Here is a 14733-nt window from a genome sequence, read left to right as displayed (position 1 = left end):
AGGCCTGGGCAAGGGGCCGATCCTGCGATTGGAGGGTGATGGGGGTCAACGCCTGAGGGCTCCCAGTATGTGAGAGGGGGCAGGCTGGGCTGAGGGACACTCCCCCCACACACACACCAAGTGCATGAATTTCGTGCACCGGGCCCCTAGTTTAAAAATAAAAATTGTAGATAATGTTAATTGCTTATAGTCAGAAAATTGAAGAGAATCTACAGACAAAATAAAAGAATTCAACTAAGTTGCTAGGGATCAAACCCACTATATAAAAATCAGTTTAACATTCCTATATCCAGCAACTAACAAGTACAAAATGTAATTTAAAATACCATTTATAGTAACTATAAAAACCATAAGTTTTTATAAGTTTTACTTAAGGATAAGTAAGTCTAACAAAAGATGTGCATGGTCTTTGAGAAAAATGCAAGTTTATTGAACAATTTTAAAAGATTTATAAAGTAAAATGCCACATGCATAGGTAGGGAGACTATGTCTAAAAGATGCCATTCGTTCCCAAATTAATCTATAAATCCAATAGAATTCTAACCAAAATCACAACATAATTTTGTGTGGAACTTAACAAACTGATATTAAAATTTATATGGAAAAGAAAGGACAAAATATATCAAAAACAATTGTAAAGGACAGGAGTAAAGGGACTTGCTATATCACATCATAACTCATTTTTTTAAATCTATTTTTATTGATTTCAGAGAGGAAGAAAGGAGACATAGAAACACCAATGATGAGAGAGGATCACTGATAGGCTGCCTACTGCATGCCCCACACTGGGGATCATCCCGCAACCTGGGCATGTGCCCTGATTAGGAATTGAATTGTGACCTCCCGCTTCATGAGTCAATGCGCAAGCACTGTGCCACACTGGCCAGGCTCACATCACAACTTTTTAAAACAATGTTAAGATATAATTCACATACATACCATACAATTCATCTTCCTGGAAGTGTACAATTTGATGTTTTCAGTATATTCACAGAGTTGTGTAATCACCACCATAATCAATTTTAGAATATTTGCATCACTTCAAAAAGCAACTCTGCATCCCCTTAGTCCCTAATCTCTGATTCCCCCATTTTAACCAACCTAGTTTCTATGTATATAGATTTGCCTTGGATAGTTCATATAAATGGGACCATGATGTTTTCAAGGTTTATCCATGTTATGCACAACTTAATTTTACTAGTAAAGTCGTTAAGATAGTGTTCCATGAATAGACAGTAGGGGGGTGAGGGCATGTGCTGGAGGTGGGAGTGGCCAGGAAGAGATCAATGGGGGAAAAAGGAGACATATGTAACACTTTAAACAATAAAGAATTAAAATAAAATTTAAAAAGATAGTGTTATACTAGCAGGAGACTAAAACAAAGGAACAGAATAATAAGCATGCATGCTATATTCCATGCTAATATAGAAACTGATATGTAATAGTGTTGACACTGAAGACCAGTAGGGAAGAGATGAACTCACTATTCAATAAATAGTGCTATGTGACAAGTGTTTGTCCATGTAATAAATAAATAAATAAATAAATAAATAAATAAATAAATAAATAAAATGGTATCTCTACATCATGTCATACACTAATACCAAGTTTAGCTGAATTAAAGACTTACAGAGAAAGGCAGAACCCGACCACTACCCGACCAGGATAGTATTTCATGACCTCGAGTAGAGAATTTCATATATAAGAACCAAAAACAGCAATCCATGAAAGAAAATAATAAATCTGATTGATTAAAATAAGCTTCTATTCATCAAAAGAACACGATAAATAAAATGAAAAGACAAGTCAATGTGGGAGGAACTACTTGCACAAACCAAGAATTAATTCCAAATTATACAACCAATTTACACAAATTGAAAGAAAAAGGCAAACAACCAAACAAGAAAATTTACCAAAACAAAGGCGGGGGGGAGCGGGGGGACCAATTAACAGGACAGGAAAACCAAAGGGCAAAAGAAATATAAATCTACTATTTGCAACTAATTAAGGAAATGTGAATTAAAGCCACAGTGAGATTCCATTACCATCAAACTGGCAAAAATTTTTAATTCTGGCCATAACAAGTATTGGCAAAGATATGAAACACACAGAACTCTCAATTGCTACTGAAGAGGTGGTAAACTTGGAAGATTAACGTGGCATTAACAAAGCCTACCAACCAACATTGGCTCTTTAAGGTATATGCTTCAGAGGAATTCTTGCCCATGAACTCAAAGAAATATGCACAATAATGATCACAGCAGCCTTGTTCATAACTGTAAAAATCTAGGTACAATCTAAATATCCACCAACACTATATACACTGACATTGAAGTAGAGCTACATGTATCAACATGGGTGAGTCTCACGAAGAATGGCAAATGTAATAAACACCAAATTCAAGATGATGCAAGATATGTACACAGGGCTTCAGATTTATTGGTAATATTCTATTTTTTCCAACTGCATGGCGGATACATGGGAGTTATTTACATTATCCTCTATAATTTTTGGGTATCTGGAATATCTCATTATTCTTTAAGTACAATTAAGCAAAGAATTTAAAGTTATTTAAAAAAATGTTTTAATCAATAAACATTTTTAGAAGTTACTTAAAAATGGCAAAATTAAGAATTTCCATGTTATTCAAAAGAGTAAATAAAAAAAGTAAACATCTGAGATACAACTTCATAAATAATCATTTCCCAAAGCATCACCATGTATACAATCCTGAAATAACTGTTTTTCAGGGATAGCGGCTAAAAAACAACAAAATGTTGCTAAAAGAAATATTTAGTAAAAAAAAAAGAAAGAAAGAAATATTTAGTGCATACAAGTAGTTTATTTCCAGGCTATAAGTAAATTTACATATACCTAGTAAAGAGCCACCACAATTATCGTTTCTAACTACAATGGTAGATCCACTTCAAAATTATTTTTAAAGTTACAACAAATGCCCCAGCTGGTTTGGCTCAGTGGATAGAGCGTCAGACTTCAGATCAAAGGATCCCAAGTCATTTCCGATAAAGGGCACATACCTCAGTTGCAGGTTCCTCCCAGGCCCAGGCCCTGGTCAGGGTGAGTGCAGGAGGCAACCAATCGAGATGTTTCTCTCACATTAATGTTTCTCATCTTTCCCTCTCTCTAAAAATCAACAGAAAAAATATCCTCAAGTAAGGATTGAAAAAAAAAGAAAGTTACAGCAAATGTTTTCTTCTTTCCTTAAGTTATTCCTTTGGCTCACTTTGGGATGTTTTTCCAACCAATTCTATTGCTGTGACCACTGAAGTCTCATCAAAGTTCTTACTCTTTTCATTTTCTCCTAATCTCAAACAGTATAGAATAAGTACTCCAAGATCTAGAAGTTGGCACCAACATGAAGAAATTTTCAATACTTACTACATTTTCCATTAAGGAATGGGGGAGTGTGGAGCGGTTTGCTTTTAGGCATCTATCAGAGCTGCTTCCTTTATTAATGTGGTACACTACTCTCTGAACTCATTATATCACTACTGTATATATTTATCACCTCCAGTAAAAATAAACTATGACTAATATTTTTTTTAATCCTCACCCAATGATCTGTTGTTTCTTTATTGACTTTAGAGAGAGAGGTAGGGGGAGAGAAAGAAACATAGAGAAAGAGAGAAAAAGATTAATTAGTTGCCTCCCATACATGCCCCTATCTGATGTGCCCCTACCAGGGATGGAACCTGCAACCTACATGTGCCCTGACTGAGAATCACACCCATAATGGTTTGGTGTATAGGATGAACAACCAATTGAGTCACCCAGTCAGGGAAAACTATCACTGATTTTTAATATCAATTTCTCTGCACAAAATGCATCCTTACAGCCTGGCCGGTGTGGATCAGTGGTTGAGGGTCAATCCATGAACCAAGAAGGCATCGCTTAATTCCCGGTCAGGGAACATGCCAAGGTTGCAGGCTGAATCCCCAGTAGGGGGCCTGCAGGAGGCAGCCGATTGATGTTTTTATCTCTCTGTTCCTCTCACTATCTCTGTATCCCTTTCCCTTCCCCTCTCTCTAAAATTAATAACATTTTTTAAAATATATTTTATTAATTTTTTACAGAGAGGAAGAGATAGGGATAGAGAGTTAGAAACATCAATGAGAGAGAAACATCGATCAGCTGCCTCCTGCACACCCCCTACTGGGGATGTGCCCGCAACCAGGGTACATGCCGTTGGTCAGAATTGAACCTGGGACCCTTCAGTCCGCAGGCTGACGCTCTATCCACTGAGCCAAACCGGTCAGGCAAGATACTATTTAAAGGACTTTGTTCTGGTTGTGACTCACTGATAAAGACTTTTTAAAAATATATTTTTATTGATTTCAGAGAGGAAGGGAGAGGAAGAGAGAGACAGAAACATCAATGATGAGAAGGAATCACTGATTGGCTGCTTCCTGCACATTGGACCGAACCCGCAACCCAGGCATGTGCCCTTGACTGGAATCGATCCTGGGAACCTTCAGTCCGCAGCCCAATGCTCTATCCACTGAGCCAAACTGGCTAGGGCTGATGAAGACTTATCAACAACTTTTAAAAATAGCCTATTTCTAGATGCTGTCAATGAGTTATACCTAAATATGAGGAAAAAATATAAATGGGAGATAACATAAAAAGAATCAACTTACATATATAACATGTTTGTATCCAAGTCAATGCAAACAACATCTTGTGGTGGGTCATGCAGATCAAAATACCTTGAGTCAACTCCAACTATAAATGGTACAGGTGCATTAAGCACTGCCGCCAGTGAGAGAGGACAAAGGGGAATATATGGGCATTGCCACTGAAATGGAAAGATCATCTGGGGAAAAAATTTTTAAAAATTAGCCAAATTAGAAATTTGCAATAAAATTATGTAATTAACTAATATTAATGAAAGGGACCACTAAGAAGCAGTTAAGTCTAGTTTCTTTTACCATAAACATCATTTCAAAAAATAAATGACTATAAAATATTATTAAACAATACAATGAGCCAATGCAATTAAAACCTTTAAGCATGACAATGATCACAAGCACAATAAAAATGCTAACAGCTCTTTGGATGTTAGTCCTTCTAATGTCTATATAAAACCCACATTCAGTTTTACAGAAAAAGTCAAAGTATAGTATTGCCTAAAAAATTATAAAACAAACTCATGATCTTTATATTTCATGCATTTCATCTATATATTAAGTCTCAAGATAACCTTTGACTAAAATCCAACTAAAAGCATCAAGGAATCAAAAAAAAAATTAAAATGATTCCCTTGGGAATGGTAATACTCAATTGAAAATTTCAACAACAAAAATTTCTTAACCACTCAAATAACAAAATTATCCAACTTCAGTGAAGCTTGACATCATAAAAATAAAGGTGAAGAGATTAGCAAAAGAACATATATGCATGGTCCATGGACACAGACAGACAACTGTGGTGATGGCCGGAGTGGTGGATGGGGTAAGGGCTGGGTAGAAGAGGCTAAAGAGGGGAGAATGAAGGATATCTGTAACAGTGTCAACAATAAATAAGTAAATAAAATAAAACATACCTTAAGAATCTTTACCAGGTTTGCTTTACAAAACTCTACCTTAATTGTATCACATATGCTTATGTGTTTTTTTAAAAGATAAGGTTAATTAAAAATCCAGATCAAAATTTTAATGATCAGCTAACATTAAATTTTTTAATTACTGATAAAATTTTTCCTCTACTATAAAAATTCTTGCTGTCTTTCAAGGTCTAGTTCAATTCCTATCATATCCATCATCCCTCACTCCAAAGAAATGCCCTTAGCATTTACTATCTCTGCCAGTTATTCCAGGTGGTTATTCAAAACTAGAGGCCTGGTGCACAAAACTCATGCACGGCGGTGGGAGGTGTGCGTGTGCGTGTGCGTGTGCGTGTGTGTGTCCTTCAGCCCAGACTGCACCCTCTCCAATCTGGGAACCCTCAAGGGATGTCCAGGATTGGGCCTAAACGGGCAGTCGGACATTCCTCTCACAATCCAGGACTGCTGGCTCCCAACCGCTCGCCTGCCTGCCTGATTGCCCCTAACTGCTTCTGCCTGCCAGCCTGATCACCCCCTAATCACTCCCCTGCCGGCCTGATCGACGCCTAACTGCTCCCCTGCCGGCCCAATTGCCCCAAACTGCCCTCCCTTGCTGGCCTGGTCACCCCCAACTGCCCTCCCCTGCCAGCTATCTTGTGTCCTCATGGGGGTGGTCATCATATGTGTTGGAGCGATGGTCAATTTGCATATTATTCTTTTATTAGATAGGATGGGATTTTATCTTCATTTATTTACTCACCAAATATCTGAGTATTTAATAAGTGCCAAGCACTGTTCTAGATGATGGAGCATAACAGTGAATAAAACAAAGATCCCTGCCCTCATGAGGTATACAGTTTAGCATAAGATTTAGCAAACTTTTTCTGTAAAAGATAGGAAATGTAGGACTTGTGAGCCATATTGTTTGTCACAATACTTAACTGTCTTCATGCGTGAAAACAGTCATAGGTAATATGTAAATAAATGGCCTATGTCCCAGTAAAATTTTACAAAAACAGGTGGCAGGCAGGATTTGATTCCTGGACCATAGCTTGCCAACTCCTGATCTAGCAGGAAGAGACAGAAAATAAACAGAAGACATAATAAATGAAATACAGACCATGTCAGAATTGCTAAGTGCTACAGAAAAATGAAAAAGTCAAGTGAAGAGGATTAGAGTTCAGAAGAGAAGAAAAGGAAACGAGTTGTATTATTAAATAGGGCAAACAGGGTAAGCCTCCTTAAGAAAGTGACAAATGAACAGAAACCTGAAAAACGTGAAGGAGGGATTTAGCCAGAGGGATATCCAGAAGGGGGCTTCAAAGAGAAAGAATAGCTTTAAGGCTTTAAGGTATGGGGCCTGCCGAATATGCTTCAGGAGTAGCAAGGAGTCCAGTGTGGCTGGAACAGAGTAATCAAGTGGGAGAGTATTAGAAAACGAGATCAGAGGACACAGAGATAGAGCCACTAGCACAGAAAACTTGTAAGGACTTCAGAGTTCCTTCAGTGAAAACTGTCTTCTGTTCACCTGCAACTACATAAGAAATTTTGGTATAAAGCTATCTGACAGCAAAATATGACACCCTTGTCTTCACCTTTGACTTATGCAGCGCAACCTTAAACAGGGTCACTGTTATAAAAATACTCATTTGTTTCATTAATTTTTGCTACAGAGCTCCATTGATTATTTTATATCTTTGATATTCAAATCATTCTCCTTTTGAAGAATTTATCCTGTCACCATTCTTTTCTATTTTCTCTTCTTCAAATTGCTTAACTGCTAAATCCTCATTTACCAGTGGTACTGCATGAAATTCAGGGAGCTCTCCAACGTTAGTGACATAAATTCCATGCAATCTTGCATTTTTCATAAAATTTCTAATTTTATGTTGCAATTTTCCACCTGTTCTTGAACTACACTGCTGAAATTAATCAAGAGACTGGGCCACAAAGATTCTGACAAAGGGGCATGGATGTTTTATAGGAAGGAATATTTGAGTGGGAACTTGCTAAAATTGGTCAGTTCATTAACAAATATTTTCATGTTATAATCATTTTTACTTTCACATGCAATGGTGGAAACTTGAACATTAATCCTATCTAATAATAGAAAAATGTGGTAATTGACCATACCTTCACTATGCCTCCCATTGGCTAATCAGCGTGATATGCAAATTACTGCCAACAAAGATGGCAGCTAATTTGCATATACCGGCTGGGAGCGAAAACTGAAGACACCGTAGAAGGAAGCCAAGCAACGGAGCCGTGGTAGCGGAGATGGGCGGGAGAGAAGCAGCAGAGACTGGTGGGAGAGAAGCAGCAGAGATGGGCAGGGTAGCAGCGGCAGAGACAGGAGCAAAGCCCTATTCTTGCAGGAATCTTCCTGCAACGGGCTTCTAGTATATACATAATGAAGTTATTTGCTTCCCATAGATCGTTGTTTTCAGTCCTCGAAGCATTTCTCAGACCAGATTAAGATCTTGGAGAAATATTCCATTTGTTGATTTAACAAGTATTAATTCAGTGCTTACTCTATGCTACCAAGCATTTGTACATTATCCTATTTCAAAATCACTTAGAATTTTCTACATGTTAATGGCTCACAAAGATTAAAAGTTAAAATTGGAAGAAAGTTGAACAACGTAAGCCAATGACCAAAAATAGATCCAGAGACAGAGAAGCATCGAACAGACCATCAAACCTCAGAGGAAAGGTGGGGGGGGCGGGGGGACGCGCACGTTAAGAGACCAACCAAATGACTTATATGCATGCATATAAGCATAACCAATGGGCACAGACACTAGGGGGGTGAGGGCATGTGTTGGGGAGCTGGGAGTGGCCAGGGAAAGGTCAATGGGGGAATAAGGAGACATGTCATACTTTAATAAAAGGTTTTTTTTTTTAATTGGGAGAAGGTAACTGTGTAATTTCTTTCCATTAATATTAGATCAGCTGAAATTGGCCAGAGCCTCTCATTTAATATAGTAAGTTTCATTCACAAGTTTTATTATTATATAATCGCATAGATTCTCTGAAAAACTATAGAATATGAACAATTAGAATTTGAAAGTTTCTCTCAAATAGAGAAAATTTCTCTTTGCCAAACTATCATTTTATGTTAGACTTACACTGGTAATTCCAAAGTTGCTTTCGTTATAGAAACTTTATCTTCAGAGTAAAAATTCTGTCAATGATTCTGTGCTAAAAGGAAAAATACTATACTTACAGCTACAACAGCTTCGGCTACTCCAGTCAACACAGCTGGCCTCAGAGAATGCAGGAGAATCTTACTCTCAAGTAAAACAAAGAGCAGCAATGTTGCACAATTCTCAGGACCCAGATTCATTAACAAGGTGCTAAAGTTGGCTCCACTAGAAAAAGAGAGAAAAAGTGATGATTATGAACTATTTTGCTAAAACATGTTAAGATATGCTTATTAAATTATTTCCTATATATTAACAGAGTTAGAATCTAGTGTTAACTTCAAATTCTGATTTAGTTATCACTGAAAAGTAGCAAATCTAATGAAACAGTTTAACAGAATGATTCAAATTCATCCCTTGGTAACAAAGGGGTATTTATCAGGAAATATATTCCTGAAGATGAACCATATGAACAGACTCAAAAGAATGGAGATAGGGGTTTGGGGGTTGGGAGGGAAGAACATATACAAAGGCTTGTCAGATTCAAGAAATTGAAATAAATCTATTGTCACTAAAACATAGTAAGGGAAGGGATGAAAATAGCAAGAGATTATGCCAAAATAAAAATAACACAATTATGTTTGCATTCACGAAAGAATACAGTGGCTGCAATATGAATAAAGAATTAAAGGGGGGAGGAAAACAAAGACGATCAATTAATAGGTACTTAAGTGGTCCAGGTGAAAGATCATGCTAGCCTAGACAAGTGATGCAGATCTGAAGAGAAGCTAAGAGATTTAAGACATTTCAGGAGGTTACAATCAGTTCACCTTGAACATGCAGTTATGAACTGAATATGGGGAAAGGAGATGAGAAGAAAAGAAAGGTATTCCTTACATCTAATCTTGCAACTCCCTTAAGTATTCTATCTGTTAAATGGCCCCATCATTCATCAAGCTTTCAAAGTTAGAAACATTACAGCTATCCTTACATAGTTTGAAAAAATAGCACTTTCTTATCCTAACCCTTAAAATGTTTTAAAGCATTCTGCTCCAAATGAACAAATATATTATTTTAGATAGCATTAGTTACCTCAATGGTAAAGGTGTAGAAACTGGCTGCGATAATATTAGCGCATCATGGACTGATAGCTTAAAAAAAAAAAAGATAAATAGATAAATTAACCAAGCCAATTTTGAAACCTAAACATTTAGATCATGGATAAAATGGAAAGCACTTTCCTGTGCAGACTAAAACAACAGTTTTGGAAACATGTACTAAGATATAAAACAATAGCTGTATTTACTCAGAAGTACTGTAGTAGTTCTTTTTAACCAAATTGTTAATTCAATTGAATTTTGATTCAGTTAATTAGTGAAAATGTAATTACCTTAAAATTATGAAATAATTGCTTTTTAAAAGCCTCAAATTTACATGCTGGTAAGCAGTTGGAAGTTACTTAAAACTTATTAATACAAGTACATTCAAGATTAACATTTGACTTAATGCTATCATATCACATATAATATTGATAACATCTTAGAAAAACTTTTTTAATTGCTTGCTTCTATAGATCAGTGCTACTCTAAGTGCCAATTTGCAAACCTTATGGTCCAGGAGGAGATAATATATAAATGGAGAGCAAGCCATTAAGAAATTTTTATGGCAATCTGACACTGCCCACACATCCAATATCACGATCAGTGAACTTACGTCTTTGAACAGGATATAGACTTGTTCATATCTATACAGATCTTACATAGTAAGTTCTATATGTCACAAGCTGTATACTTATGTAGACATGTCTGCCACAGATTGGAAATTTAAAAAAACATAGTCCTTTAACATAGATAGTTTAAAGAGCACTATTATAGACTATTTCACTTTTACTTTCCAACCTTAACTCATTTCATATTTAATATCAGTCACTCCCATATTAAAAACATGCCCATAATTCTGGGTTTTAAGTTATGAAAATCAGCTATATCAAGTCTATACATGAACCAATGTTGATAATGTCATGAATCAGTAATTAAAATTATTCCAATTCTGTACACTCAAAATTAAAAAAAAAAGAAACAGTACAAAGGATGTTTAGTAAAGATATAAAATGCTGGAAATTCAAAGACTTTATGAATGCATACTACTCCAACTCAAACCCAAAGAGCCACCGAACGCCCACTCTGCAATGACGATAATGAACATATCCAGGGCTCCCCTCACATATACTCTTTTTTGATTACCTGTACAAGGATTCTTGGTCTTTGTGGTGAAGGAAAGGGAATATTTTGCATAAAATGTGAAATGTGCCTGGAAAAAAATTGGAAATAAAAGTCATAATTACTTTGCTAAAATGCTTCATCAATTTTTAAAAATCTTAAATATCATTATATATCTTCCCAAATATGACAAAGCTGCTTACCTAAAACTTATCCTAACCAAATAAATTTAGTGTAAATAAATGTACTCATCCTACTACTTCTGAAATGCACAACCTATTTCTTAATTTAAAGTCCACATTATCCTCTATTATTGCCAGAAAAATAAGAGTAACATGAATATGATTTTCATGAAAGAAGCAAATTTATATTTCTCTGATTATAAGTGCCAATATGGGAATCAACTAACTGATATAAAAAATTAAAACTAATATAGAATTTAATCCTAATAATTAAATATTAATTAAATATAAATGTCATATAACTATTTTACTATAACTTGGGGCAAACCACTTACCCTGTTTTCCCACATAAAAATAATGCTTGTTACATTTCTCCAAAGTTTTAAGATCTTAGAGGCCACTAAAATGCAAAGTATTACTTCAACTGATAAAACATCACTACATGGATTTTATTTTCAAAAACTATTTATGAAAACTTAATTTTTCAAAAGATTGCTATATTTTCACTCACGTTAAATTTTCATTCAAACTATTTTAAGATAATCTGAAGGTTGAAAGTTAAATCTAGAATTATGAATCATTAGATTGTCATTCCACGAGTACAATCTGAAAATTGAAACCATATTTCTATACCAAGGTGTGATAAGTTTATGCACAGTACTTTACTCCCAACTTATCCACTAAACTAGTATATTTGATGGTACTCTATCTGCTATAATGGAAAAATTTTCAAATTGTAACAAAAATCTATGTCTACGCGTATATATGATAGATTTCCACCAAGCTCTTGACACCTCTTGGTTTGTCAGTAGGATACAAAAATTATTTACTGTAATAAACAAAGGTCAATGTGCCACTAGAAGTCAGAAAAGACATGGCTTTCAAAAGACAGAGGCTCCACGTATATCTTTCTTACTCACAAAAGATTTCTATGACAAAGGGAATTCTAACTAAAAGGGAAAACATGTAGAATTCTGCCAACGCTAAAACCGAAACCTCACTTTTAACATAAATTTCTAAATAAGCTTAGAGATGTTTTACAGTTAGACTTTGGAATGGCCACTGGTATGACTGTGTATATATGTGTATATCAACAGCTACTTTTCTCTTGGTTATTAGAAAATGAATAGGAAGAACACACAGTACAATGTATGTAAGTTTCTTCCTCAGCTAAGTCTCAAAAGAAAATTTGGTCATCCCCACCCACCACTCCTCAACTTTAAATTCAGTCAATGACTCAAATAAAAAGGGAGCAAGTAAAAAGTAGGGTGACTGTGACTCCCCTTCCAACTTTGCTGCTTAAAGTCAGGTAAAGAATGAAATAAATATATATCTACACACACACACACAGTTTTTCCAGCAGATATCTCTTTCATCATTATACATACTTTTCAATGGGAAGAGGATGTGGTCCAGACACAGAAAGTTTGTAGATAAACATGAGAAATTTTCTAAAAGCTTCAAAAAAAGGCCAGTGTGAGAGTAAACAAATGCATTTGTTTGAATTGATGGATTTGGAGACCATTTTTCTCTCCACAGGTGTCAATAGGCCCAGCTGCATAAGCTGTTTCTCTGTTAGAAGTTCCCAAGAGTAAGGCTCATAAAACTGGATGGCAGCTCCATATACCTACAGAGCAATAGAATTCCATTATAAGATTTCAGGGTTGTTAAAAATTAATTTCTCTTTTTCTCTTATTCCACAGAAATATTTGCTTAGAATGCATGACAGATAAATGAAAAGAAATATCTTGACACTGCTGATGGGAATATAAAATGGTGTGGCTGCTGCTGAAAACAGTTTGGCAGTGCCTCCAAAAGTTAAATAAAAAATAACTAAGAAAAAAACAAACAAAAAAGAATAACCAGATGACACAGCAATTCCACTCTTAGGTATATAAGTATTCCCTGCTTTTTGAAAGTTCACATTATGCCACTTCCCTTTTATAAAAGACCTATATTAGCGCCTGTTTACACTAACAGAATTAATACAAAGAGGATTTTCACTTTTATGAAAGAAGGCAAAAAGCAAAAATAGCATTCAGAAAAAAAAATAGCATTCAGCATTTGTTTGGCAGCCAGCAATATAGAAGCAGTATGCACCCCAGCAGTGAGAGTAGTATCACCAAGCTCCTTCCTGGGGAACCACACTCATCATCTCCACATCAAGCCCTGACACTTTGAACTGTATCTGTGCTTTATTTCGACTTATTTGTGCTTCTGTTTGCAAGATGTGTCCTAAGGTATCAGAAAAGCTTAAGAGAGCTCATAGGGTATTATGCTTAGCATAAAATGGCATGATTAAGCGTTCTGATCGTGAACTAAAGACATCCTACGTGTGTTGAACTTGCCTAGTCCATTTGTACTATTTACACAAAGAGAGAAAGAAATTTGAAAGCTGCCAAAGTTACTATTGGTTCTGTTAGTAGCAAAGTGATCTCCTTTAGTTGGCATCCAGTAATGGATACAATGGAAAGTCTATTATTTGAGTGGATTGATGGGTGTACAAAGCATGGTGTGTATTTATCATGTCATCCTGCTTTTACTATATGTTAGTGTTGCTTTAGGTTTTATGTGTTATTTGGTATGGTTTGATAGGTTATTTTGGGGATTTGGGAATGCTCAAAATTTTTTCTATATAAATTAATGGTAATTGTTTCTTCACTTTACATCACTTTGGCCTGCAAAAGATTTCATAGGAATGCTCTACTTTTGGAGAGTAGGGGAAACCTGTATACCCAAAAGAATTCAGAAAAGGAACTCAAACAGATATTTGTACACCAATGTTCATAGAACAATATTCACAACAGCCTAAAGGTGGAAACAACCCAAATCTCCACAACTAAGCAACTATGCTGCAATTACAGAACCTAAACAAACTCCAGAAACCTGCTTTCAGCCAGCTGGGCTTCAGCCAGCAGGACCGCAACAGTGTTTCAATTATAGAACCCAAACAAACACGGTACCTGCTTTCAGCAGCCGAGGTCTCAGAGCTGGAGCTGAGCCTCAGAGCTGGAGCCGGCTCTCAGCTCCAGTGACAGCCATAGAAGGTAAATCGGGCGGGGGGCAGTGCTTGAGGCTGTCCGTGGTCCGGGACCGGATCTGTGACCCTGCTGGGCAGGGGGCAGCATGGGAGGCTGTCCGCTGTCCCGGGACCTGAATCTGTGACCCTGCCGGGCGGGAGGCAGTGCTTGAGGCTGTCCGCGGTCTGGGACCCGGATCCGTGACCTGGCGGGCAGGGCAGCAGCACTTGAGGCTGTCCACGGTCCCGGAGACTGTCCGTGGTCCTGGGACCCGGATCCATGTCCTGGCGGGCAGGGCAACAGCGCTTGAGGTTGTCCACAGTCTGGGACCCGGATCCATGTCCTGGCAGGTGGGGGGCAGCGCTTGAGGCTGTCCGCGGTCCCAGGACCTGGATCTGTGACCCTTCCCGGAGGGGCGGCAGCTTGCACAGGGGCAGAATAGCGGGGTTGGCCAGGGCAGGACGCTTGGCTTCCGCCCAGCCCCAGTCACTCTGGGCAGGTGAGCAGCTCAGAGAGCCTCTGGACAGGGGAGGCAGGCCAGCGGAGGGCGGCCTGTACTCCCCACATGGCGGTGGTGACAGCTGTGAGCGCGCCAAGCGAAGCCTT

At 37.2% G+C, this 14733-nt stretch overlaps 1 protein-coding gene across 3 annotated transcripts in view; it reads right to left on the bottom strand.

Moving 5' to 3' along the window:
* The window catches only part of DENND4C (DENN/MADD domain containing 4C), a 90411-nt gene that overhangs the window by 61766 nt on the left and 13912 nt on the right, over window positions 1-14733 (bottom strand). For all 3 annotated transcript variants that reach the window (XM_006764926.2, XM_015564730.1, XM_015564731.1), the window contains 5 exons: window positions 12496-12734; window positions 10950-11016; window positions 9799-9857; window positions 8790-8934; window positions 4659-4834 (listed from right to left, as the gene is read on the bottom strand). In XM_006764926.2, coding sequence (XP_006764989.1) covers window positions 4659-4834; window positions 8790-8934; window positions 9799-9857; window positions 10950-11016; window positions 12496-12734 — 686 coding nt within the window. The remainder of the gene's footprint in view (window positions 1-4658; window positions 4835-8789; window positions 8935-9798; window positions 9858-10949; window positions 11017-12495; window positions 12735-14733) is intronic.

Source organism: Myotis davidii, unplaced genomic scaffold (genome assembly GCF_000327345.1).
Source record: "Myotis davidii unplaced genomic scaffold, ASM32734v1 scaffold197, whole genome shotgun sequence".
Lineage (NCBI taxonomy): Eukaryota > Metazoa > Chordata > Mammalia > Chiroptera > Vespertilionidae > Myotis > Myotis davidii.
The sequence above is the reverse complement of the archived record's forward strand: the minus strand, read 5'-3'. Positions and strand labels throughout refer to the sequence as shown.